Here is a 26130-nt window from a genome sequence, read left to right on the forward strand (position 1 = left end):
CAGTCCATGGAGGCTTTTGAAAAGTTCAAAGGGCTGTTTATGCCACTGGTGGATGTTCCTGACTTGGGATGGCAGCTCCTCTGCTCTGCGCGAGGTCTCACTGCTGGAGCTGTGAGTGTTCCAGCACCAGAGTACACTTTGTGCACCAGGCATCTCTGACCAAGAGTCTTCTGCCTGTAAAGGGCAAACGCAGAGGGGCTGCTTTGTGTCCTTGTGATGCTGAGGTTTCTGTAGTGCTCAGCGGAGTGGTCGTGCTGCAGCTCCTATCTTGGCTTCCAGCTGGTTAATCTTTCCTTTTTCTAGATAGTTATTTTTGGCCGCTGTGATTATCCTTACGGGGTTTTTCCTTGCACTGAGTCACTGTTCTGGCTGTGCCAAGAGGAATTTTGGCATTGTGGAATAAATGTCATCACTCTTCCTGCTCATGGTTGTCACTAATGACTTGAGTTTGTGCTGTTGCATCTTGGGGCTTGCTCTGACGTTGCTCTTCTCTGCTGATACTATTACCTTTTCATTTAGATTAAATCTTTAATCAAGAGGACAAAAGAGACTGCAAACGTGCATCCAATGTATCGTGACCTCTCTCCAAGGCGTAAACTAGGTCCTGCCATATTTCACAAGACTGAGTCCCAAGATCGCTTGATTGAAGAGCTGCAGGACAGACTGGGCATCGCTCAGCAGGAGCAGGAGGAGTGGCAGAGCCAGGACGACTGGCTGACAGAGGGGGTTGTCATCACTGCCAGGCCCCAGGGGGAAGAACAGAATGGTGGACAGCAAGTAGAGAAGGTAGAAAGCAGGGACATGTGCTGGGACACTCCAGCGTGTCCCTCTGTCCAGATAGCATTGCGTGGAGGTGCAGATTTTCTAAGCGTCCTAAGCAACAGGAAATGAAGAACTAACATTTCTACTCAGCCTTGTCTGGCATGAAAAGGGAACCAGCACGTGGGTCCTAGTCTTGATGTTTAAGAATTGGAATGGCATCTGAGGGTGCTGGTGCTGGTCTCTGTTTGGCCAGTCTGCTGCTATCACACAGCAAATGTCCACATGGGATGATTTTTAAAACCACACTGGGAAGCCTGTTGCAGATGCGTGCTTCGTTTTCCCCAGTACTGTCCCTGTGCAGGAAGTTCTGGGTATGAGATGATGCTCTTCCTTGAGCTGCTCAAAGCAGCACATTTTCTAATTCCCTTCTCTCTCTTGCTGCTTTTTCCTCTTAATTAAACATACTGGCAACAACCTGCCTTCCTGTTTCAGGAAGCGCTTGTTGGTTCCTCTTCACATTTATTCACCTTTCTTCTTCCTCCCTGTCTTTCTAGGTGGTTTTTCCTCCAGAATCCCCGATACCCCCGAGGAGGACAGTCTCTGTTCCAGCTTCTCCCCTGCTCCAGCCTTCCAAAGAAGCTCCAAAGCCAGTCTCTGCTAACGCTGCTCCTGCTCGCGTCTCTGGCTCTGCACCTCTCCTCCCGCTCCCACCTCAGCCTTCCCATGTGCCATCTACCCCAGCTCCTAGTCCGGTCTCCTCCTCTTCCTTCAGCTTGGCTCCCCAGCCTCTATTCCAGTGGGAAACTTCTGATGATGATTATCATGAGCTTTCTGTGGTGGGCACCCCTCCTTCTGAAGATCCTAGGCACTCCTGTTCTCCCCAGACCTGGACCCCTGGCACCAAGACAGTTGTTTCTGTTGGCTGTCAGACTGAGGATGGCACTTTGTTCCCACAGGTGCAGGCAGTCTTCTCTCTTACAGTTTGTGGTTTTTTTTCCAGTAGTGTTTTCCAGTCCAACAAATGGTCCCAACTTGATAGTTCAATAGCTACAATGTTCAGGTAAAGGCTGGTAGTGAGTGGCTGGATAGGAGAGGTGACGTCAGCAATACCTAATCCCACCTGTGCCTGTCTAGCACTGCACAGTATGTGTCTGTGCAATAACCTGACGATGCCTGCGTGGTTCCTGACGATCACTTTGTGCAGCAGGGACGCGATTTCCCTCTGCGATGAAGAAGGTAGCTCTGAAATGTGGGCTGCAGCTCCCTCTACCACGATCTCTCTTGGAGTGGAGGGAGTAAAAGATGGCAAAATCTCAATTTTGGGAGGAGTAGATCAGCAGTCTGTCCTGTTTGCCTGTTTAGACAGGGATCCACAATGCAAGTGGATTCTGGAGAGGAGGAGATATGATCAAGAGCTGTGTTCTGCATCTGCTGTCAGGGGAGGGCTGTAGCTCCAAAATGGTTGAAATTCTCAATGTATATGAGCTGCGGTGGTGTGCAATGTTACGTGTACAGGCAGCTCTCAAGCAGTGAACAAGAAAACACCTCTGCATCTTGCACTGTTGTACTTTCCAGGTGACCTCTGCTCCTCCCTGTGTCCGCAGTGCCAATGTGCTGGCTGCTCCTGTGCCCCCAGGGCCCCCCGAGAAGGCAGGACCTCCTTTCTGTTTTCTCAGCATGGTGTGCTTTTCTGCTCCATGAGTGTGCTGCACACGCTGCTGGGGTCTGCTCCCAGAGCTCCCAGTGCCATTAATGTTGATGCTGTCGTGTAGCGCCTGGTTTGCTGCTCAGAGAGCTCCTGACTGAACTCGAGTGATGGCCGATCTTGTGGGCGAAGGGCAGGAATTCAGAAGGCCTTTGCATGACCAATTTATGTGGATGCTGTGCTGGGTGTCTGCTGTAAACAGCAGGTGCTGTGTGTGGGAGGTGGAAACAAACCTCTTTCAGGTGGGGATTCAGCTGTGAGCTGTCCAGGCTGGCTCACCATGCAGAAGTTGCAGCATTGGCAGGAGGTTGTCCCTGCTCCAAGGTCAGCTGTGGTTTGCAGGAGTGTGTGGTCCCCGCAGGCAAGGCTGATGTGCTCTGTTGGCACACGTTGAGTTCATCTCATCTGTTTTCTCTGCAGATGGTATTTGTCACTTGTCTGTGTGTGGCATGTGTGTCTGCCCTGCCTGGTGGCCAAAAGCCCCTGATTAGAGTGAGGGAGGATGTGATTCTCTCGACACAGTCCAACCCCTTTCCTCCTGCTGTGTGGTGTGGGAGGCCCTGGCTTTGTCCTGGGACTCTGCCCTGGCTGTTTCTGAAGGCCTGTTGTTGCTGTCCTGTGACAAGTCTCTTTGCAGTGGTTTGCCTTGGAGACATTCAGCGTAACTGGTTGGTAGCAAGTCACTGCCGCGTGCTGGAGGGTTTGTTTTGGGCTCAGGACATGGGGGTGTGATGTGGATGGCTGGGAGGAGAGAGGAGGGGAAAAGCTGCGCATTAGGCTCCGTCGGGAGTCGTGCTGCATGCAAAGCAAGGCTGATAAGTGTGTAAAGCGGTTAAAATTATGTATAGCACGAGGGGTTTTTTAATACAAACAAGCAGAAACTGGGGTTTGTCATTGAGTAAACTAGTTGACTACGAGTGTGACCAGTGGCAGGATGGGGAACCAGAGCTCCTCCTGGGGCTGGAAGGGCAGGGTCTGCCAGGGCTGCGCGGCACCTCGGCACGTCCCTGCTCCCCTGGCTGTGCCGCATTCACAGGTGTGCATTTTGTGTCTTTTTAGTCTGTCATCTTGATAAGAGAAATCACGCTCTGAACCAGTATCTCAGGGAGGGACTTCTTTGGGTCTCTAAACCTGACAGTAGCTATTGCAGTGCAAAGTCAGCTAAAATAATCTGTATTATTTCATTACTGCAGTTTACCTGCGAAGGGGCCTTTTGTGGCCAAAGAAAATGTATACTTTATTTATAAGTCATGAACCTACATAAAGCTTCCCCCTCTTCTGGGAAGCCTTTCCATGGGTACTGTGGCGGTGTGAGTGTCAGAAGCGGCCTCTGAGAGAAGCACACGGGTCTCTTTCCCTTCTGCCCCGTGCGTTCCCAGCAGCAGACGTGGCAGCGTTCCCGGGCAGTCCTGGCTGCTGGGGCTCGGCTGTGGATGCGCTGTCCTCTCCATAGGTAAACAGCGGGAGTCATTTCCTTCCTGCTCCCACTTGTTGGGCTCAGGCGTGGGATGAGAGTTGCCTGATGGGGGCAAAGGAGACTTGGCAAAAAGATGGTGGTGCAAAGGGAGGGGAAGGGAGAAGGTATTCTGGCCAAGAGGAAGGTGAGGAAGAGGAGAGGGATCTGTCAGAGAGGAGAGAGTGACAACTGAGATAGCACAACAGCATAAAGTTCGCAAGAGGTCAAGGGGAAGGGTCCCTCTGGATGGCATCTCTGCTTGGTCAGAACTGATGAGGTAAAGGGAGATTTTTTGGCAGAGGCTGAGAACACTGTACTTGGCATCTGCTGGTGACTTCTGTAGGCGCAGTGAAGGAAAATCAAATCCTCAGTTCACAGCTCTGCTGTTATACATCCCAGGGTATCTGTGTGTGTCTGCATGAGCAGAATACGTGTGTGTACTTGATCCTGGCTCTCGCCGGCTTCTGCAGAGAGTGTAGCTGTCTCCTGGCAATCCCCTGCCCATCTCTACAGAGCAGCCACTGACAACAGCAGCAGCAGCAGCAATTTCTCTTTTAAGCGCAGCAGCACTCGCCTCAACAGTCTTTGTTTTCTCTTCCCTGCAGTTCATGGCACAGGGGAAAGCTGGGAGCGGCTCCCCTCCATCCACAGCCTCCAAGCCTGGCAGCCAGCTGGACACCATGCTGGGAAGTCTCCAGTCTGACCTGAACAAACTGGGTGTAGCTACAGTTGCCAAAGGTGTCTGCGGAGCCTGCAAGAAGCCGATTGCTGGGCAGGTGAGTTGAAGGTGCTGGCTCATTGCTGAATCTTGGGCTGCAGCTGGGAGTAAAGGGGAGGGCTGTTTCGTGAGACTGAAGAGACTGGAGATGCTGGAGAAACTGAAGTACTCTATTTATCCACTGGCTAGGTACGCTGTAAGCTCCTCCAGTGACCTCTACCCTGCCCCTGAGGGACTGCCCTCTCCTGAGATGATAGGTAATTCAGTTTTCATGCTACCCCAGTCCAGGGCTCACTTAAGTAGTAGAACTTGTCATTCTCGCTGACCTCCAGCTGGTATCTTGTCATGTGGTCTAGGGGAGAGGGAGATAGAGTTGTCCTTCATAATTTGTCTTTCCAACAGGTAGTTACAGCCATGGGGAAAACCTGGCACCCTGAGCACTTCGTCTGCACCCACTGCCAGGAGGAGATCGGATCACGGAACTTCTTTGAGCGGGATGGCCAGCCCTACTGCGAGAAGGACTATCACAACCTCTTCTCCCCTCGCTGCTACTACTGTAACGGGCCGATCCTCGATGTGAGTTCCTGGGGGGGATTAATGGCACTGGCACGCTGCTGCAGGCCTGGCTGTTAAAAACTCCACCTGTGGGTCCTGGATAGAAGATTTTGTTTGGGGACTTCTGTTTTTCACAGTATGACAGAATGTTAGGGATTGGAAGGGACCTCAAAAGATCATCTAGTCCAGTCCTCCTGCCAGAGCAGGAACACCGAGATGAGGTTCCACAGGAAGGTGTCCAGGCGGGTTTGAATGTCTGCAGAGTAGGAGACTCCGCAACCTCCCTGGGCAGCCTGGGCCAGGCTCTGTCACCCTCACCGAGAAGAAGTTTCTTCTCACATTTGAGTGGAACCTCTTGTGTTCCAGTTTGCACTCATTACCCCTTGTCCTACCGTTGGCTTCCTTTGCCTTGACTCTGAAAGGGAAACAACTTGGCCCAAATTCTTACACCAGTGAGACGAGTTAGTCCCTCTTACCTTCACTGAAGTTCCTTCAGAACCCCACGTTGCTCTATCATTCCAGTAATGATTCCTCAGCTTTTGTCTGTGGATAGCCTGTAGTAACTGGCACCAGAGCTAGTCCTGAGAGCTGGAAGGGGCCCTGTGTAAGGGAGGAAGCGTTGTGTAAGGTCCTTTTAGGGTAAAAAAAAAAAAAAACCACAACAGTGTACAGTGGGGAAAGTCTGAACGAGTCAGAGACGGGGGAGAATTGACTCAGCTCTCTAAAGGACAGTTTGTTTTAACACGTGCTCTTGTCAGCACCAACTTTAGTGTGTTCTTCCCCCCATCCAGCACCCCCTTACCTCCAAGCTGAAGCCAGCATTTACATGACTTCCACTTTGTGTTTTCTTCTGAACAGAAAGTGGTGACGGCTTTGGACAGGACATGGCACCCTGAACACTTTTTCTGTGCCCAGTGTGGAGCTTTCTTCGGACCCGAAGGTATTGCTGGTTTATGCAGCCTCCTTCCTGAACTGCAGACAAGTGTGTAGGGCAGAGCTGCTGTCGGGCGCAGCCTGAGGGGTGACAGGGGACCTGCTGAAGATGGAAATTCCAAGGGACCCCCCTGTTTATGGGGGGAGGATGTGGCAGGAATCTGCCTTTCTCCGTGGAGAAGAAGAGTGTGTGTGCATGGGGCAGGAAGGGCAGCAGAACGAGGAGCAGCTGCCTGCTGTGTCTGTGTGTTAGGAGAGGGAAGGCTGATCCTACCCACCCTGGTTACCCTGCAGAACGTGGCTGATCATAGGTAAAGATCAGGAGCTGATACTCTTTGTCTCTCCTCTCCCTTGGCAGGATTTCACGAGAAGGATGGCAAAGCCTACTGCCGCAAGGACTACTTCGACATGTTTGCTCCCAAGTGTGGAGGCTGTGCCCGGGCTATCCTGGAAAACTACATTTCTGCCTTGAACACCCTGTGGCACCCTGAGTGCTTTGTTTGTCGGGTAAGAAACCCAAAGGTCTTCATGGCTGCTGTACAACCCCTCTCGTTTCTACCCCGCAGGCATCCGGTCCCTTATGGGGAAAAGACGTCTCTGGGGTAGTGAAGGGCAGCCAGCCCCATGAGATAAAAACATGTCAGCAACCAAACACCTTCTTGTTCCTCTGCCTGTTTACATTAAACTTTCTAGCTGCTTTGCTCTTTCTGTTCCCAGCTGCAGTTTTGGGCTTCTGCAGCAGCTCACAGATAAAGAGAGACATTTTCTGTGACCTTTAAATAATTATAAGCTGAGCTTCTCTCTAAGCACTTGCCTCAGCAATCAGATTTTGAGGATCTTCCTCCCATGCTCCATCCGACAATGTAAACTAATGAGACTGACCTTGTTCAGACAAACATGCAAGTCAGTGAAATAGTGGCAGGCTCCTTACAACAGGCATAATAAACAGGAATACTGCAGATTAAATGCTTGGCACTTTTTCAGAGAACATTGCAAATATTAACTCTTACAGGCCCCAAGAGATAAGCAAAATCAGCCAGTGTTTCCCAGAATGGGAAAGAAAGGCAGAGACCAGAACAAGCAGCAGAACAGCAAGCTTCTGGTTTCCTGGTGTGATGCTCAGAGCAGACTGTCACTGTCACCGTGCTGTTGGGACTGTCGGTAGCTCCTGCAGTGGTGTGCAGGGAGCGGAGCCCAAACATGCCAGTCCTGGCTGTGTGGGGCTGGGGGAGGCTTTGCCTTTTGTGTGGAGACTGAGACTCCTCTCCAGTGGTTCTGCTTTCTTTTCCCCTGCGGCCATAGTGTGAGAATTAGTGGGGGCAGCAGTGATGTCTTCCAGGACATGAGATGGGATTCTCTTCCTGTTTTTGCTAAAGCAGAGCAGACTTTTCAGCTGTCCCGTTAACTGCAGGAGCAGACTGTTTCTTGAACTAATTGTCAGCATTAGAAAAGTCTTGGACTTGCTGCAGGCAAACTGTTCTTTGCAGTATTGTGAGTTTTTAGCTGTCCATGGCTCTGCACGCTGTTTGCTGGGCTCCTGTTGGGGTCCAGCTCTGTGTGATGTTGTGTGTCCTCCTTGGAGAAGAGGATAGTGTTGGGCCTGAGCAACACTAGGATTCTGGAAATCTGGCTTCTCTGGGCCTTGCTGCTGATATGTTCCATTAATTTGGCCATATCCACAACTGTCCCACACACCCTGCTGCCTCAGTTTCACACTTGTACAAGGAGGGGGGGGTCTCACCAGTCTTGCAGGGAAGGTGGGTGCTTGTGTTGCAGAATCTGAAGTGCCCAGTATGGAGCTGTGTGACACTGAGAGGGGTTAGGAGCTCTGGATGCTAATAAGGACATAGCTGGTGTATCCCCTTCTCGTCTGTTCAAAGTCATTAGCTGTAGAACAGTTTTTCCAGGTAGCCGTGTGTGTACCTGGTGGAGATGTTTCAGGATGGACAATCCCACAGAAAGCGTACTTGTGTAATGCCAGCCATTCCGGAGAGATCACTTGTGAAGATTAATTGTGCCTCATTATCTCAGCTGGAACCAGCCTCATGTTCATCCGAATTCTTCTGTGTGAAAGTATGAAAGGTTGTGTTGGTCCCTGCTTCTGCCTGGTGTGCTGGGGAAGCTGAAGTGAGTTTAGAGGAAAAAGGAAGAGAGAAAAAAAAAAAAAGGGAAAGGTACTGCAGTGTTTCCCATCTCAGGGGAAGGAGTGTTCTCCTTTCTCCAGACTGGACACACATGGTAACTCATCTGTATTTTTGTTGTAGAAGTGAAACCAGCTGGGGGAAGGGGCATCGCTAATTCCCTTGCTTGTGGCTTTATCTATCCATCTATCAGCCTTTCCTTGGAAACTCTTCTTGATGGGCAGAATTTGGCTTTTTGGATAACAGGATGGTGCTGAAAGGCAGCAGTTGCCCTGCTCAGAACCCAGCCAGGTTGTGCCACGGCGCAGAGAGGAGGCTCGTGGAGCTGCCCGCAGCCCCAGCTTGTGATACCCATCCCCTTCTGCTTTGTTCTTCTGCAGGAATGTTTCACGCCATTCATCAACGGCAGCTTCTTTGAGCATGACGGGCAGCCCTACTGTGAGGTGCATTACCACGAGCGCCGCGGCTCGCTCTGCTCTGGGTGCCAGAAGCCGATCACGGGACGCTGCATCACTGCTATGGGCAAGAAATTTCACCCGGAACACTTTGTCTGTGCCTTCTGCCTCAAGCAGCTCAACAAAGGAACCTTCAAAGAACAGAACGACAAGCCTTACTGCCAGAACTGCTTTCTCAAGCTCTTCTGTTAGGGGCATCATAGATGGGCGCTAAGCATCTTTCTGCCACCCCCTTGGCAGTTCTGTCTCTCTGAACGTTACTGCGATTTAGGAACCTTACCAGGCAGGGGAGGAGGATGGGCGGGAGCGGGGTGGGAGCGCTTTCTGCTGCTGCGGAGAGGCAGTAGATCCAGAGATGACACGGACCATTAAACTGGAAATGCCCTTGCTGTGTCTCAGTAGAGAGAGACCGAGTCCCCTCGTTGCGGTGCGTGTGTGTCTGTGTGTGTGACCGACAGCTGAGTTTAGCTGGGGGGCTGCAGCAGGGAGGTTTTACCCAGCCCCTCCTGGCAGAAGGACTCTTTGCCAGCAGGTTTTTCAGCTCTCAGAGCACATTGTGACACTTGCAGACAACACAGCCCTCTGCTCTGACACCTCTTTCTCAGGCTTTTGCCTGCGCACTTGCCCTCTGAGCAGCAGCACAGCGAGGGCACCCGGTGACCTCGGTGCCACCCTGGCTCAGATCACCAGAGCCACAGGGCGTGTGTGACTTAGATCAGAGCATCAGCGCAGGCAGCCAGGACCCTGCAAGGGTCTCTCCAGTTCCATTACACTGTAAGGAGATGATACCACTTAATTTTTTTTTCTTTTAAAGAGGAATCAAGTTGTTTCTGTGTGGGGTGTCTTTATTTTTTTTTCCCTAGTTTGTTACTCCCTGCCTTTTCTCACCACACTGGAGCAGGAGGTGCAGTGAGCCCCGACCATCCCTCAGCACTGGCGGGCGCTCCTGGGGGGACATTCTGTGCCAGGCACCCCCGTCAGCACCCCGCATCTGCTCCCGGGAGAGAGCAGGAGGGGCCAGCCCTTCTCTAAAAGCAGGTGCAGAGAGATTTGAGCACAGCCCTGTTCACCCACCCCTGTCCTGAGCGAGTGTGACCTGTGTGCTAATCTGGCCTGAAACTGTCACAAGCGCAGGGAGAAGCGGAGGGATTTAAGAAGCCAGGAAAAAAAAATATATCCAAACTCTGCATCCTTTCTTCTTCCTCTCTTTGTTAATGACACCTGTCAGTCCCTGGGTATTTCCTTTTTCTGTGCTCTTGTTAAACACGTTCTACTGAGAGATGCTAGAGCAATAACCTTTTATATTGACTGTTGCTGGTATAACAAGTCCCTTGGGTCAGGTGTGTATGACACACTTGGAGTTTTACTATCAAAATGAATACTGTATCCTGTCTTTGATAAGAACTGTAGATTTCTACACTGATTTTGAATTAATATCTAATTTACTTTTGATCCTCTTACACAGAAGTTGGTTTTGAAGTGATTTTAAGAAAGCAAGTTTTATATCAAGCCGTGCTGTTCTCGGCAGTGTGCCAGTTGCGCTGGTTTACTGCGTCTGTAACCTCAACGCTTTATTAAGCCTAACTAGCATTCAGCATTTTCTTTTTATTGGGGGTTGGGAGGGGCTGGAATCTATGGGCAAGGGAATGTGACTTTTTTTTTTCCTTAGCACAGGCAGGTGAACTGTGAATAGCTTTTTGGTTTTTTTCCCCCTCCTCTGTGTCACCTAAAGGTGTGTTTTTTGGTTTTTATTGTAACCTGTAAACTGCTGTATTCGAATCACCTGCCATTCTCCCAAAGTGCAGCTTCCAGGATGTTACAGTGAGTCTTGAAATGATGCTGTGGGGTGGAAGAGCCCTCGGTTTCTCCTCTTCAGCACCTGAAACCAGAGCAGGGCTCACTGGGGAAGGAGATGCTTTGCTCCTGTGGAAGAAAGGTCTTGTGACTACAGAGAGGAAATTGGGAGAGACAGCCTCTGCTCCTGACTAGCTGTGCAACTTTGGGCCAGTCACTAAAACCTTACCGTGCCTCAGTTTCCCCATCTGTAAAATGGGGGCAGTTTAGCCTGGATTTGTGAGGTTATTGTGAGGCTTAGTTAACGTTCGCTAAAGCGTTTTTAGGTCTTTGGCTGGAGTGTGCTGTGGAGGGTGAGATACGATGTTGAAATACCCAATGGCACTCTGTGGTCTCAGCCGAGGCAGCCTGGGTGTTGGGAATCGCTTCTCCAGAGCGCTGCAGTAATATCGACATCTGGGTCTGCTTTTCAGCTCGGCAGGTGCTTTAGGGCTCCGGGGGCAGCTGTGTCAGAAACCAGCCTGACCTTAGGCTGGGACCTGCAGGTTACTGTCCCGCCTAACCTTGCCGTGGTGCTTCGCTGCCCCACTTGAGTCACCAAAACTCTGTCGCCGGTTTCCCCGTACAAATGAACCTCAGTTTGCGGTTGTGAAACCAGAGGGAGCTGTGGAAGCACTAGAGCTGCGTCAGCTGGGCTAAACGTGGCTCCTGGGGAGTTTGCAAGGCAAGAAAAACCTCCAATGCATCTTTTCACCTTTGGAATCGATTTGACTTAAAACGGACATTTCTAGGTCATGTGTGTTTAACGTTGCTGAAAAGTTCAACTTTCAGCCCAGCTATGAGGACAAAAGCTGCAGCACATGGCGGGAGTGCTGGAGAAGAGTGAGAAGATGCTTCTGGTTGTGTGACACCTGCAAACTGTGTAATCCTGTGCCTCAGTTTCCCTGTCCAGGGAGTCTTTAACCTACCTCACTGTGAGTTGAGGCTTAAGTGGCGCTGGAGCCCCCCGGGTGCTGCGGGTGCCCAAGGGGGAACTCTACTCCCGTTAGTGCTCCATGGAGATCGTGAGACACCGACCTCCTGAGCGAGATGTTGAGCGGGTCCTGGACGTGGTTTCTGATGTGCTGGGCTGCTACTCTGCCAAATCATGACTTCGGTGGCTGCTGCCACTCTGAACATCCAAAATGCCTGTTATTTGATTTCGGATGCGGTTTTGGGGCGCTGGGGTGGTGTTGGGGAGAGAGGGGGTGAGGGCTGGGGATGGTGCTGGGGGGGTGCTGCGGCAGCTGCAACGGGGGGGGTTCGGTCTTTAGAGCCCCCCCAGAGCAAGCGCTGCCCTTGGGGATGGTGTTTCACAGCGTGTGTGGGCTGGGGATGCTGGGTCGCCAGTTACTCGGTATCTTTTCTCCCTTGTAAACTTCTAACTCTGCTTTCTTTTTTTTTTCCATTTAAAATTCTTGCAGTTACGCTAATAAAATTTTTACCGTTAATTCTCACGTGTGTGTTTGCGGTTGTTTGTCCCCTTCAGCTTGTGAGGAACCAGAACTAAAGGGAGGCCCCCTCGGGGGTGGGGTGGGTAACCCGAGGTCAGAGCCCGCAGTGCGCTCCTCCGGCCGCCAGGGGGCGCTGTCGCGGGTCTTTCCTGAGCCGCCCGCGCCTTCCGCTGCTGTAAGCGACAGGCGCACCGACCAATGAAAGAGCGGCCTGCCCTGACTGACAGGCGGAAGGCAGCCAATGAGGTTGAGCTGAGGTTGCTCTGTGGCTCGCTGCCATTGGGCGAGAGCCGCCCTATAAAAGGCGGTGGGCCCGCCCTCCGGCCTTTCTTTCCCGGAGCCCTCGTGGAGGTGGGTGAGCGGCGCGGCGGCTCCCGCGGGCCTGGGCGGGCCGGGGCGGCCGGGCCGGGCTGGGGGCGCACCCGGAGCGTGCCGGGGGTACCCGGGGGGTTGGGCCGCGGCTGGGGAGCGCGGAGCCCCGGGGCGGAGGCGGGGGTAGGGAAGGGAATGATGCGGACCCGCCTGAGCTGCGGTTCTCCTTGGCAGGTCCCAGCTCGTCTTTAAACCCACCGGGCGATCCTTGGAGCACCGCCGCGATGCCCAGGGAAGACAGGGCTACCTGGAAATCCAACTACTTCTTGAAAATTATCGTGAGTGTCGGCGGAGGCCTGGCCGTGTTGGGGCGCTGTGCCCTATGGGCTTGGGGGCGATCCCGGCCCGCAGGGAGTGGCCGGGAACCGGGCGGGCGTGTGAGCGGGGGGTTAAACAAGAGATGGGTGCCAGAGCTTGTCTGTGAGGAGTGGTTACGTGGCAATAAAAAGACATCAAGACAGTCCAGATCAGGCTGTTTTAAAGGCTTCTGCGAGAAGTCGTGGTGGCAGTTCCAGAAATAGCTCGTCTGAGGACATAACTCAATGAAGGGTTCAGGCTTTGAGCTGAGCATTCTCATGCTTCTGACAGATGTTACATTTTGACATGTTAAGGTTTTAAAGCTGTTCTGGTCTAGGTTTCTTTGTATAGTTAAAGTGTTTTTCTTGCTATAGCAACTCCTGGATGATTACCCAAAATGTTTCATTGTGGGAGCAGACAATGTGGGATCCAAGCAGATGCAGCAGATCCGTATGTCCCTGCGTGGGAAGGCTGTTGTGCTGATGGGGAAGAATACGATGATGCGCAAAGCTATTCGTGGTCATCTGGAGAATAACCCTGCCTTAGAAAAGTGGGTAACGCTCTCTGAATATTCTCCTGGGTCCTCTGGGAGGAGGAGATGTTGTCTGAGAAGCGGAATTGAGGGCTAGTTGTCTTTCTTTCAGGCTGCTGCCTCATATCCGTGGGAATGTGGGCTTTGTGTTCACCAAGGAGGATCTGACTGAGATCCGTGACATGCTGCTGGCTAACAAGGTAGGGGAGATCAGCCCTCACCGTGTCTCTGGGCCTGATACGGAATTAAAAGTCAAACTGCGTGGGGGATGCCTGATTATTAAGAGTCTTCAAGGGTTGGGAGCTGGGCCCCTGTAGCTTTAGACAAATGGCTCAGGTTCAGCTCCTGTGTCACTTGTGTGTGCCCGGGTGACATCCGTCCTGGAGGAACGAAGCCTTCGGGAGGGAGCTGCTGCCGTCCTATGGGACCTGAGGTGAGCATTTCCTCAGCTGTTCCTTTCGCTTTCTCCAGGTGCCAGCAGCTGCCCGTGCTGGCGCTATTGCTCCTTGTGACGTGACGGTGCCAGCACAGAACACTGGTCTCGGCCCGGAGAAGACCTCCTTTTTCCAGGCCTTGGGCATCACCACGAAGATTTCCAGAGGGACCATTGAAATTCTGGTTAGTGAGCAGTGTGCTGCTGGTGGTGAAGCTCTTCCTTGGGTGGAGGGTCCTGGTTGTGGCAGTTGGCAGAGCTGTTAAGTGCTCTTTGTGCTGAAATACTGCGTCAGTGTGTGGCTGCTGCACTTGGGGAACTTGGAGGAGGATGTCTGGCTTGGCTGTGCTGTGCAGTGGGGGGGGATTTAAGTTCTCCATGCGATCTCAGCTGCATGGTTAAGCTCTGCTGGAAGAACTTCTAGCTGAGATGTACCTGCTTGTAGGATCTGGGGCTTTCTCAGCTTCTGGAGCTGAACTTGAAGCCTGTTGTGCTCATTTATTCCTTTGGTTCCATCTCTTGCCCTTGGAAATGGGCATTTGTGTCCTGTTGCATTGATGTGCCTGAATTTCTTTGCGCATATTCATTCCTTTTCCTCGTTTCCTCAGAGCGATGTGCAGCTCATCAAGACTGGAGACAAAGTGGGTGCCAGCGAAGCCACCCTGCTGAACATGCTGAACATCTCCCCCTTCTCTTTCGGGCTGGTGATCCAGCAGGTCTTTGACAATGGCAGCATTTACAATCCCGAAGTGCTGGACATCACCGAGGAGACCTTGCACAAGCGCTTCCTGGAGGTGAGTGCCACAGCCCAGGTCCACTCTGTTACACCTCACTTTGCCTCGCTGCTGCGGCAGCCACCACTGTCTCTGGGTGAAGAATCTTCTCTGGTATTTTCTGTGAGGTCTTGCAGAGCCAGGACAGTCTGTCAGGGAGCACCTTCTGTGGGCTTTTTCATCTGAAGCCACCTCAAAAAGCATTTGAGGCCATTTTAATCCTGGTCTGATTTCTCTGGAGCTGCATTACTTGTGTGTGTGCATGCTGTCCCTCGTTACTTTGGCAGTGTAGAAATGTGCCATGTTCTGCTGTGGTTTCCCAGGTGATTTCTCAGACAGAAAACACAAGTCTCTCTCCTCACAGGGTGTTCGTAACGTCGCCAGCGTCTGTCTGCAAATCGGGTACCCGACCATCGCTTCTGTGCCGCACTCCATCATCAACGGGTACAAGCGGGTCCTGGCTGTGGCGGTGGAGACGGACTACACCTTCCCGCTGGCTGAAAAGGTAACGGCTGAGCGATGTGCGGCCGGGGGCTGAGAAACACAGCCAAGCACTTTGACAGCAGCACCTCGCATGTCACTTGGTTTGAAAGGGCTTGCACCCACCTGTGTGCCAGGGGCCTGTCCTGGAAAGGGGCTTTTGCTTCCGTATGTTGTGTACAAATGGCATAAGAAACCTGAATTACCTGGCGTTCCTTCCCCCCGGGGGTTGTTGCGCTTGGGTGTAGCTGAGATGAGTTTGATTCTTCACACAGAGCACTGATCGGTGTGTCTGTTTGGCTTCTGGCAAGCTGCAGCATTGCCTCTGCGATTGTAAAGGTTCGGTCCTCAAAATGTTTGTTTCCTTTGAGTTTGCAATTATTTTTTCCGGTTTCGCAGGTGAAGGCCTTCCTGGCAGACCCCTCTGCGTTCGTGGTGGCCGCCCCTGTGGTGGCTGAAGCGGCTGCGCCTGCTGCTGCTGCCGCCGCTCCTGCCAAAGAGGCACCGAAGGAGGAGTCGGAGGAGTCTGATGAGGACATGGGCTTCGGCCTCTTCGACTAAGGGCAGCCACCCTGTCTGTGTCAGAGTTGGTCCAGCTGGAGAAATAAAAAGCTATTTTACACCTTCATGTGTGGTCTGCAGGTCACCAGGGGCTGGGGGCAAGTGTGATCCGCGGGCTCCACTGCTGCAGGGGCTGCTCCTGCTTCCTCGGGGCGGCTGCTCTGTGCTTGCTGCCCTCCCCGCTGGGGGCCGGGCGGCCGCTGCAGCCAGGGCGGTGCCGGTGGAGCCGCTGGCCGCGCTCGGGGCCGGTTCCGCCGTGCGGGGCGTGAAGCTGCCAGGCCGGACTAGGCCGCGGCGACGTCGCCATGGAGACGGGCTCGCCCCGGCCGGCTCCGCGCGCGGTCCGTACCGGAAGTCGCTACCGCTTCCGGGGTCGCGGGCGGCACCATGGCGGCCGACACGCAGGTGAGTGCGGGACGCGGTCCGGGCCGGTAATGGCGACGGGGCGGGAGCGGGAGCTCCGTCCGGGCCGCGCCTACTCCCACTCCGCTGCGCTCCCTCGGCCCGGCTGCGGGGCTCGGCCCGGCGCCCGCGCGCGGCCGGGGACGTGGCGGCCGGCCCGGGGTGGGAAGGCCGCGCCGGCGCTGCCCGCGGGAGCCGCCCGCAGGAGAGCGCGCCCGGCCCGGGGGAAGGGACCGGCCGCCCGCTGCCCAGCGCCGAGCCGGCCCGGGAGCCCGCGCTGAGCCCCCGCTCCCGGAGCGGCTGCCGAGGGCGGCTGCGGGCGGGGGAGAAAGGGCCGGTGGCTACCCGGTGCCGTCCGCTCCCGAGCGAGGTCCCGGTAGCCGACCGGCACAGGCCGTGTCCCCGGCGCCCCCTGCGTCCCGTGTGCGCCCGGCAGCGGCAGCGGGGGGTCCCGGGGCTCCCGCTCGGAACCGGGCAGCCCCAGCGTTGTCCCGGCCCGGGCCGCTGAGCGGGGCCGGTCCGGGTGTCGCCGCCCCGGGCTGAGGGGAGCGGCGGTGCCACCTCAGGGACTTTCCCCCCGTGCGTTGCGCGTTCCCAGGGCGAGCCCCAGCCTGCCGGGGACCAGGTTCTTGCTGGTACCAGTACTGCATTTGTTTGCAGCACCGTCACTTGTGTTCTAACTTTTTAACGTGTATATTTATATCCTAATAAAAAGAAAAAGTGGTTGAAGCCTGTCCCAGCGGCTCCTCTGTGGAGAGTGGGGTCTCGTAGTTTGTGCCATTTGTGTAAGTCACAAAGCTACCGGCAAGTCCTGTAGTGTTATACATGGTTATATTTTTAATTTCTAAAGCCTTGGCATAATTTTAATATGTTTTTCTTGTCTGTACATCTCCCTGCTTGTGATTAAGCAGCGTGAGTAAGTACAGCATGGTCTGAGTTTGCATATGATGAACTTGCCTAATTGGAAGGTTTAAAAGAAGACGAGCTCTGTGGTGGCGGGCGGTTCTGTGGGTGCAGGTGGTCACAACCTCGCTCCTCCTCGCCAGGTTGGCCTGAACCTCCCAGAGTCGCAGCTGCGCTCGGGGTGTGAGGTGGTCACCGGGTCGGGGGGGTGTGAACAGTGTCTCAATCCCAGGAGCTGCTGCGCAGGATTTACCCTTCCTGCGTGTCAGCAAAAAACCTGACAGAGCAGCTCTTGAGATCCCAGGCAATTGCCGGGTTTCCTGTGCTTGGAAAAAGACCCATTGTGGCAAAACTGATGGAGTTTTGCCTGAAGAAGGAAGGAACAGTTTTGATGAGTTGCTAAACACATGTTTATTTGCTGCTCTTCCTAAAGATGATGATGATGATTATGATAGAAAGTTGCTCAGTTTAAGAGCTGAATTTTAAAAGCCTTTCCTGGAGAGGTGTGGTTTGTGTGATGTAAATGCAGAAAACCCGTGAGCGTAGACCTGGCTGAGCCCTGTTCAGCACACATGGAGGCTTTTGTGTGGCACATCTCTCAAAACCTGGGAGGTGATGGAGATGGTTCCAGTAGTTCAAGGGGCAAGTTGCTGACAGCTTAAACTCTTCAGCCTTTCCAGACACTGTGTTTCACCATCTCAATACCACTTGAAAACTGAAACTATTTACAGGTGTTAAACTCAGTGAGTGGTCTCAGGTCTTGGTCCCTTTGCGCCGGCAGATCAGACACACCGTAGTGCAGGCCTGAAAAAAGAACATTCAGTTGTGTGAAAGGATTTTTTGTTTTGCTTGGATAACTTGGGCACCTCTGATAGTGCAGAGGAGTTCGACAGCAAAGTGCAACCGTTCGTGATCTGGCGAGTCTGATTTACAAAACCCTTGCGATGCGCATGTTAATTCTGGGAAAGCATAGACACATATGGCTCGTTCTTTTGTTGGCCTGAGTACAGAATTTGGCACCTGTCAACAACCTGAAACCACAGATCAGATTTTTAGGACGAGCAGTTACAGCCAGCCCTGGGTCGCTCGCAGTTAACGTCTCCTTGAGGGGTGCGTGAGCCTTAGGGGTAATGCACACTGAAAAGCACCTTGGTGTTCTTCAAGTGCGGGGTTTTTGTGCCTTTAAAGGTCCCGTGCTCTACGCTATTGATCTTGACCCTCTCTCTGTCCTACTTTTAGAGGTTTAAATGTAAGTCTCGGGTTGTGAGCGCTGTGGCAGGGACACAGATGAACAAACAGCAAGCGATCATCCTTCAGCCCAAGGGGAGCTCTCTGGGCTTCAGGGTGTGCAATGGACAGGGACCCTTTCCCCAGCAGGTCAGACCCTCAGTGCTCCCGTTTGGTCACCGAGAGTGTGTGCGGTGACAGGTGACACGCTCTGCTCGCCCTGGTTTTGTGTCTGTGCTGATATTGATGGTTTTTCCTCTGGGTGTGGTTTCAGATTTACGATACACTGAAGAGGTTCGCGGTCAAGGTGACAACAGCCAGCGTGAAGGAACGGAGAGAGATCCTCAGCGAGCTGGGAAGATGCATTTCTGGGAAAGGTAAAAGCTTTGGGGCACAGTTCTGGTTACCAGGGTGGAGAAGAACATTCAAATGTTTGGTTTCAAAGGCTCTGTGAAACCCATGGGTAGTTTTTTGAAGCAGGAGGCTGGCAGCGGCTGGAGTCTGTACTTTCTCAGAGTTAATTCTAAGCATGGGTTTTGAAGGTAACACGGAACTCCACTTAATAGGACGTGTGCTTTTCCAGTTAATATTATAGTACATATATGTGTGCAGAGAGACAGAGAGCATGGAGGAATTTCAATAGTCTTAATAAAAGAGTTGAAACAAATTTTTAAAAGTCGTTTTGATTCCTCTCTTTTTCTGAAGGTGACTGTGGAATAGCGTGTATTCCATTTTTACCCTTATTTTATAAAAATGCTTAAAAAGAGAGAACTGTCACTGTGATCCTTGAAAGCAATTTCGTAGCTGTGTAGGGGCTGGGAACAGTTCACTGATTTCAGTTGTGAAGTGACTTATGTTTGCGTTAAAGATTAACAGCTCAGTGATTTATGTATAGTATTTTGAAATCCAATCTGTTACAGATCTCCCAGAGGCTGCAGTGAAAGGCCTTTGCAAACTCTTCTGCCTTACTCTGCATCGATACCGGTGAGTAAGTTGATGTAGAAGGGCTGTATTATTTAATCTATCAGTACTTATGTTGTTATTAGTTAAACTGGTATGGAGCACCTGGACAGGTCAGCATGTGGTGTCACAGGTGTGTGTGACACTGAAAGATGCCGTCTAGCAGTTAGCTCTCAGGTTTGACATTAAAAAGCTTTACAGCACCTTGTGTTTCACCTTTAATTTTGAAATGAAGACTTGCATCCTGTGGTTCAGTTTGCAGGAGTGGATGCTTCTGTCCTTGTGAAGCAAGACCAAGGTTTCTTTTGGACACTTTTAGATTGCATTAAGTCATGACCTGTTGTAGAGAAACTGTTGAGAACCTGTGTTTTCTTCCGCAACCTCCTGGAGACCCCTGACATAACTTCTGTCATCTGAGGGAAGGAATGGAGCTTTTTGCCAGAAACTTCTCTTCTTGGCACAGCAAGGACAAAATAACTATTAGCTCGAGCGCTGAAGTGAGAAGGCAGAGCCCTTTGTGTGATGCGAGTGCAGGACTGTGTGTAGTGCTGGTGGGTTTCGTGATGTTCACGGTGATGTGTTTTTCCCTAGCGATGCAGCATCTCGCAGAGCCCTGCAGCTGGCGCTTCAGCAGCTCGCGGAATCCCAGCCCGATGCAACCGCAAAAAACCTCCTGCAGTCGCTTCAGTCGTCGGGGATCGGCGGCAAGACTGGAGCCCCCAGGTGCGGATCAGTTGCTCTGTGGCGAGCTGGTCTGAGTTGCTGGTGGCTGTTCTTGTGTTGAGAATGATTCTGCTGCTGCTGCTTGCCAGAGGGGTTGAGAACATTTAGAAACAAAGCTGTTAGTGACCATTCAGATGTTCCTCTCTTACCTCTCTCGTGTCTTCTGGGAAAGCAGAAGGACTTTCTTGGTGTCGTGGGGCTGAGTTACGGTTTTGCCTTTGTTAACCTTCAAATCTGGAGAGATGAGGAACAAACTCTTTTATCAAGAAACAGTCTCCAAAATGATGAGGAAAGGGGATTTCCTCACCCATCAGGTGTTCAGCTGGTGGCATTCAAGACCCTATTATAGACAGGGAGATAATGAAACTTGAAGCTGAGCTAAGGAACACGCGGCTCTTCCGTTGCGGAACACCAGTGGTTCCAAGAGGTGACATAAAGTGCTGTTCCGCTGGTACGGGCCCCGGAGCACCGTCCTGCAGTGCTGCTGTGCCTGCGGAGAGTGTTGCTTTCAGAAAAATACCCGGTTCTGGTTTGAAGGCTTGCAGTGGTAGGGTATTCACCCTTCAGGTGCAGTGGCTGGCGTTGTGCACAAGGACACTTCCTATGTTCTTTGAGGTAGAGATCGAAATGGGGTGAGGAGCCTCGGGGAACTGCTCAGTGGGATCTGTGACCCGAAATGGAGAAGATGGTACTGAGCAGAAACCAGAGCTGAGCCGTGTGCCAGGGGGAATGTCAGCTGAGAAGTGATTTGGCAGTCTAAGCCTGGAAGCTCTGACAGTAAAGATGAGCAGCAGATGAGAAATCTTGAGTCAAGTTTTGGGCACTTGCAGTTGGCAAAGTATTTAACTCTCACTTCTGTAATGCCACTGGGAAGATCCAAAAATGGTGTTTCTTCTGCTAGGGTTTTTCATTCCAGCAGGTGAGATTTAGCCTCTTTTGTGTCATTCAGAAGTTCTAGGTGTTGTTAAACAGGAGCTGAAATACTTAGCCTCTGAGGACTCGTTATTTCCTTTAAAAGCCGAGACTTTAGCTGCATTTTTCCGTGACAACATGACATCGCTTATAGGATGGTGTTCTGACCTGGGCAAAGATGAGTCTGCTATGGACTAGTAGGTGTAAGTTTTATGCTGGGACCTGTGGATTTACCTCCTTCTCCCGTTTGTACAACAGTAAGAGCAGTGGATCTGCAGCTCTGCTGGCTCTCTCCTGGACCTGCCTGCTTGTACGCACAGTCTTTCCAACACCTGAAAAGAGACAGGGAGAAACATGGAGAAAACTGGTAGGTTCATTTCCGTTTGCAGAGATATCCCTTTGGAGATCAAGGACTTAAATATTTCTGTTGTCTTTTAAGTTGCTGAAACATTGCAAGTAATTCCGAGTGTAACTCATCATGTAGGGTTAAAAGCCACGTTTACGTGACAATCTTCTTTGCTTTCTGCTGTGTTTTGGTCTCCTATTTTGCTGGAGAAAGCAGGAGGTGTATGAAGTGTGGGAGTGGGGCAGGGTGCACCCGCGCGGAGCTGCTCTGCACACGGTGATGGGTACCGGCGTTTCTAGACTGGCTGTGCCAGCGGTGCCTCCATGCTGCGCTCTGCAGCGTGGCACCAATTCCTTGCGCCTCCCTTGAAGACGTTGCCTGTGGTATTCTGTTATATAGTGTCATGTAGCTTTTTGCTTTGTTTTCACCTCCTTTAACAACCTGAACCTGTGACCATGCTCTTAACACTTTGGAATATGATTGGAACACAAGAAGAAATGTCATCTGATAGAAATTGTTGTTTTCAAAATCAGAGTTTCCAAAACTGTTCTGCATGGCTCTGCCAAGTGGTACATGAGACATGGAAGCTATGGCAGCTTGTTGGAAGAACTTAATGACCTAGGGACATTTTCTTGAGCAGATTCAGCTAATGGCTGGCACGTGACACGTTGTGTTTGATATGAGCTCTCTGAGATGCAGGTGCATGAAGGTTTTCTTGGCTGTTTCTCTTGGCAGGTGGAGGTTCAGTGTTTGCTCCTTTTGGAAGTCCTGGGAGGTTCTCATAAGCAGGCGGTGGATGGGGCCGTGAAGAAGCTGAACAGGCTGTGGAAGGAGGTGATTTGTGTGTTACATGGTCACATCCAGCCGCTCTTCTAGGTTCTGCTGTGCTAACGTGCCATGCTCTTTTTCTCTTCAGAACCAAGATCTGGCAGATCAGTACCTGTCTGTCATTCTTGGTCTTGAACCAAACCAGAGTTACGCCGCAATGCTGGGACTTCTGGTGCAGTTTTGCACAGTCCAGAAAGAAATGGACATAATTAAACAATACAAGGTAAATCTGTTTTAGTGTCTTTTGAGTTTTTTTGTGTGTGTGTGGTGTCACTGGTCATGGAGAAGGGGGGTGGACAGATGTCTCAAAGAGGTTTGGTACTTTGCATCTATTCCTGTGTTTCGTTATCTGTCAATTCAGTCATAATGCACTTCTGCCTGAACCAGCTGGGATAGATTTGTAGAGGAGGTACTGGTTATGTGGCTTTTTGCTGTGGCCTGTGCATTTATGTAGACGGCCAACACTGCAGCTTTCTGCCTTCTCCCGTGATGCAGGAATGGAAGGCAGCATTGATCTCTCGGTGTGTTTTGGTTGCTGGGCTTGAGGGCAGAGCAGAGAGCCCTGACTGGTCTCTGCTGGAGTGTCTGGTGTGAGGGTTGAAGCAAAGCTGCTGTTTAGTGGCCAGGGCTGCTGTGGAGGAGCATAGAGGGGGGTGTCAAGCCCAGCTTACTGATGGTGTGTGGGGAGCTGTGTCTAGGCTGCAGTGTGGGTGTAATCCGGTGTTTCCACTTGGTTAGGGTGCTCTTCTGGATTTCTACTTGAAGACCATTCTTATGAGCAAGACGAAGCCTCAGAAGCACGTGCTGGTGAGACGCTGTGACAGAGCTGTTCGTGTTATTGTCCTGTGTGCAACATCCTGCGCTGAGCACTGTGTTCCCTTTGCAGGACAGCTGTTCCCCACTCCTTCGGTACATGTCTCACGCTGAATTCAAGGACTTAGTTTTGCCCACTCTGCAGAAATCGCTGCTACGGAGCCCTGAGAATGTAATTGAAAGTGAGTCTGTCCTCCCTCTGTGTTGCTCTGTCAAGAGCATGAACAGTTGTTCTGCAGGTCTGGAGTTGGGGGGCTGTATATCTGACTGTGCTTCTGGTCCTGTGAGCGCAGGCAGCAGGATCATCTCCTGTCTGAGGGCTGGGTGTGGAGAAGCAACATTTGTGGTGTGATCCCAAGTGTCTGGGTATGTGATAGCTGCTGTTTGCACTGAGGACAGAATTTCGCAGCTGAGTGCTAAGAAATACCCTGAATTAATCTGCGCGTTGGGCATCAGTTTCAGCGTTTTATTTTTCCCACTCCTTATTGACCCTGTTTGCTCTTGACGTGAACTGTGGGAAAGGGTGTATTAAAATGCTAAAACCATAATGAAATGTAATATGCCATTATCTCTTCTGTCTCCAGCAATCTCTTGCTTGCTCGTATCTGTGAACCTGGATCTCAGCCAATATGCTCTAGACATTGTGAAAGGACTGGCCAGTAAGTACTCTAACTTCTGGTGGGAATGAGGAATTCAGAGTAAAGCTTGGTTCAACTTTCTGGCTGTACCTCTAACAGCTTGATGACTGGTGAGGAGAGGTTGTTTTACGTGGGAGGGAGGACGAGGCTGTAACTTGGAACTGGAATAGTTCACATGACAGTTCCAGACGCTGAGTCAAACCACATGTAAATATATGTCCTTGTCTTGCTGATTCTATGTGTTTTGTTATAAGAAACTCTTGGCTTGTGTGTTATTTTTTAGGTCATCTGAAATCCAACAGTGTGCAGCTGATGGATGAAGCAGTTGTGGCATTAAAGAACTTGGCTCGCCAGTGTAGTGATCCCTCTGCTGTGGAGTCGCTGGGCAGACACCTTTTTGCCATATTAGGAGGTGAGTAAATTGTATGATAAGCAATGGAGACGAATAAAGATTTGCTCACTTCAAGGAGTTTTGGGTGGGGTGTTTTCTGTTGTCTTTAGCTGCCTGTATGGGGTGGAATGGCTCAACCTGGATCAGGGCTGGTGGGATGAGCTTTTGTATTGTTAGAGATGATTCTTGATGTAGCACATAGCCAGCGTCTGTCTGTAATTAAACCATCGCTCATTTGTTTCTTGTTGGCAGGCTCAGAAGGGAAGCTGACAGTTGTTGCTCAGAAGATGAGTGTCCTCTCAGGTGAGGACCCCAGAAGAAAAGCTGCTCCTCTGGTGGAGGAAATCAGCAGAAGGCTGAATGAAAAGGATCTGTACTTAAACCTTTAGCATTCCCTGCCTGTCATTCCAAATTGGCTGTGGCTGATGTCACAGGGGGTGCTGGGTATCACATGCCAGTTCTTGACTTTCTCCTCAAAGGAAATAGTTGGTGGGTAGGCTAAAATGCTTTCTGAAAGGAAGAAGGTGTTTATATCCTGAGTGAAAAATAGAGGCAGAAGTCCTGCAGTGTTGGTGCCATCTAGATGTAGTGACATCCAGATGTAGTGACCAGAGGGAGAGATGTCTGTGCAAGGACTGAGATGTGAAGGGTTGTTCTTGAGTGTATTTAGATTTTGCAGCAAGTGCTGGTGGTTTGGGAACTAAGGAGAGAATTCTGCCGTTCCAGGGATTGGCAGCCTCAGTCACCATGTGGTTTCTGGGCCCTCTAGCCAAGCTCTGGCTGGAACCGTGGCTGAGCTTTTCATCCCTTTTCTGCAACAAGAAGGTGAGACCTCTTTCTTTTGTTCTTGATTTGCAAAGCTGCTTTTGTCTTGAGCAGGATTTTCATATGGCCTGTTATTCAGGATAAATTGACCTGGATTCTTTTGCCTGTTGTGTTATAAAATCTGTTGCCCCATTTTGATGAGCAGCCCCATGGCGACAGTGCTGTGTCTCTTAGAAGCATGTGCATTCTTTTCCTTCCTCCTCCCAATGTTGTTACCTGCCTTCTGTTTTACATTCCTGTGTTTTACGCAATTGCTGTGCTGTGCTGACGTGAGGTTTGTGTTATTTCATAGTCCATGAAGGCACGTTGGTCCACGCGGTCTCTGTCCTGGCTCTTTGGTGTGTTCGCTTCGCCACGGAAGTTCCCAAGAAGCTGGTGGAATGGCTCAAGAAAGCCTTCAGCCTTAAAACCTCCACTTCAGCTGTGAGACATGCCTACCTGCAGTGCATGCTGGCCTCTTTCAAAGGTAAAACTCTGCAGCCATTGATAACTCTCGTGACTATGTGGCTTAAGAGAAGAGCGATCAACTTTTGTGCTTCCTGCTATAAGTATTAGGAGATAGCTGTGTGGGTTAAGAAAGATTTTGCAAGGCAGTGTTGGTTCACTGAGCATCTTTGCTTTTGTCCTTAAGCTCTTTTGCCTTCAAGTTCATAAAGATGGTTTGTCTTCTTGTATAAGTAGCATCACTGCCTATTGTGCTGTCTTTTTGTATACCCCCAAAGTGATTTTTGGTTGCTTTATTTTTGTCTTATGCTTAAATTGTAAGGTTTCTAGCTCTGGGACCATGCTTTTGTTTTACATAGTGCCCAGCACACTGGGCACCTGATCTGTGGCTTTGGCTCTTTGAAGCTTAAAAAAAATTTGAAATAAAGATCTTCAGAAATTCTAAACTTTTGGTGTCAAACATTCACAAAATGTTTGCAGAACAGATGGTCACAGCTTGCCGGGAATTTCTCTCTCTTAGTCTTTGAAGTCAGACTTCCTGTGATTTGAACCAATTGCTTTAATGTCACTAAGTTACTGTTTTATTTTGCATCCCATGAACAGAAGCTTGTATTGAGATGGGACTGTTTTGTCTGTGAGGAAAGGACTCAAATGGATATCATCTAGCTTTTCACAGCTAAAGTGCAATGATAGCAATGAGTGTCAAGTACTCTGAGATTCAGCATCTGCCCAGTGTGTGTCTGGTTCCTTTCCTTGTCTCAGGACCACAGAAGAACCACTGATACCCTGTGGTGTGAAGGACCATGTTGTTTTGTGACTCGTTGCTTTCTGTCTCCTCAGGTGACACGTTATTACAGGGAGTGGACTTGCTGCCGATGCTGATCCAGACAGTAGAAAAAGCAGCATCCCAAAGTACTCAGGTTCCCATGGTAACTGAAGGAGTTGCTGCAGCATTATTGATCTGCAGGATGTCTGTAATTGAGGGACAAACTGGTAAGGTCACAAAACATCCAGTAGAATCCGGTATTAACAGGTTCTGAGGGTTAGCACTTCTTGACAATGTGCGTGAGATGCTGTTCCTTAACCTGTGAGTTGTTGCTGCCTAGAGAATCATTGCCCTTTTGTGAACCAGGGAAGGATTTATTCCCATCTCTCTCAGTTATATCAGTGAAGAATTCTTGCTCTTCCATGGCTTTGCAAATTCCAGCTTCCACACGCTTAGGGCAGAATTCCTCTTTATTCTGACAGAAGACGTTCA

General features: G+C 51.1%; 3 protein-coding genes across 10 annotated transcripts in view; all 3 read left to right on the top strand.

The window, feature by feature from the left end:
- The window catches only part of PXN (paxillin), a 49516-nt gene extending 37812 nt beyond the window's left edge, over nt 1-11704 (top strand). For 3 of the 7 annotated variants that reach the window (XM_071816248.1, XM_071816249.1, XM_071816247.1), the window contains exons 8-15: nt 520-786; nt 1317-1718; nt 2338-2412; nt 4529-4699; nt 5044-5217; nt 6055-6136; nt 6488-6636; nt 8651-11704. In XM_071816248.1, the coding sequence (XP_071672349.1) occupies nt 520-786; nt 1317-1718; nt 2338-2412; nt 4529-4699; nt 5044-5217; nt 6055-6136; nt 6488-6636; nt 8651-8917 (1587 nt within the window). In that variant the 3' untranslated portion in view covers nt 8918-11704. Of the gene's footprint in view, nt 1-519; nt 787-1316; nt 1719-2337; nt 2413-4528; nt 4700-4830; nt 4899-5043; nt 5218-6054; nt 6137-6487; nt 6637-8650 lie in introns of those variants that run through there. The other 4 variants (XM_071816250.1, XM_071816252.1, XM_071816251.1 and 1 more) reach the window with 4 other exon arrangements.
- Nucleotides 11705-12320: 616 nt separating this feature from the next.
- On the top strand, nt 12321-15527 carry RPLP0 (ribosomal protein lateral stalk subunit P0). Its single transcript, XM_065851924.2, has 8 exons — nt 12321-12363; nt 12559-12662; nt 13056-13231; nt 13326-13413; nt 13685-13831; nt 14255-14440; nt 14784-14924; nt 15299-15527. Exons 2-8 carry the CDS (start codon nt 12609-12611, stop codon nt 15458-15460), a joined length of 954 nt encoding a protein of 317 aa, XP_065707996.1. The 5' UTR covers nt 12321-12363; nt 12559-12608; the 3' UTR covers nt 15461-15527.
- A 281-nt stretch (nt 15528-15808) lies between these two features.
- The window catches only part of GCN1 (GCN1 activator of EIF2AK4), a 41845-nt gene continuing 31523 nt past the window's right edge, over nt 15809-26130 (top strand). For both annotated transcript variants that reach the window (XM_065851362.2, XM_065851363.2), the window contains exons 1-15: nt 15809-15865; nt 18267-18369; nt 18913-18976; nt 19544-19675; nt 20846-20954; nt 21669-21767; nt 21850-21984; nt 22500-22568; nt 22648-22756; nt 23159-23233; nt 23496-23624; nt 23856-23906; nt 24330-24428; nt 24721-24894; nt 25713-25865. In XM_065851362.2, coding sequence (XP_065707434.1) covers nt 15848-15865; nt 18267-18369; nt 18913-18976; nt 19544-19675; nt 20846-20954; nt 21669-21767; nt 21850-21984; nt 22500-22568; nt 22648-22756; nt 23159-23233; nt 23496-23624; nt 23856-23906; nt 24330-24428; nt 24721-24894; nt 25713-25865 — 1519 coding nt within the window. In that variant the 5' untranslated portion in view covers nt 15809-15847. The remainder of the gene's footprint in view (nt 15866-18266; nt 18370-18912; nt 18977-19543; nt 19676-20845; nt 20955-21668; nt 21768-21849; nt 21985-22499; nt 22569-22647; nt 22757-23158; nt 23234-23495; nt 23625-23855; nt 23907-24329; nt 24429-24720; nt 24895-25712; nt 25866-26130) is intronic.

This window comes from Patagioenas fasciata, chromosome 17 (genome assembly GCF_037038585.1).
Source record: "Patagioenas fasciata isolate bPatFas1 chromosome 17, bPatFas1.hap1, whole genome shotgun sequence".
Lineage (NCBI taxonomy): Eukaryota > Metazoa > Chordata > Aves > Columbiformes > Columbidae > Patagioenas > Patagioenas fasciata.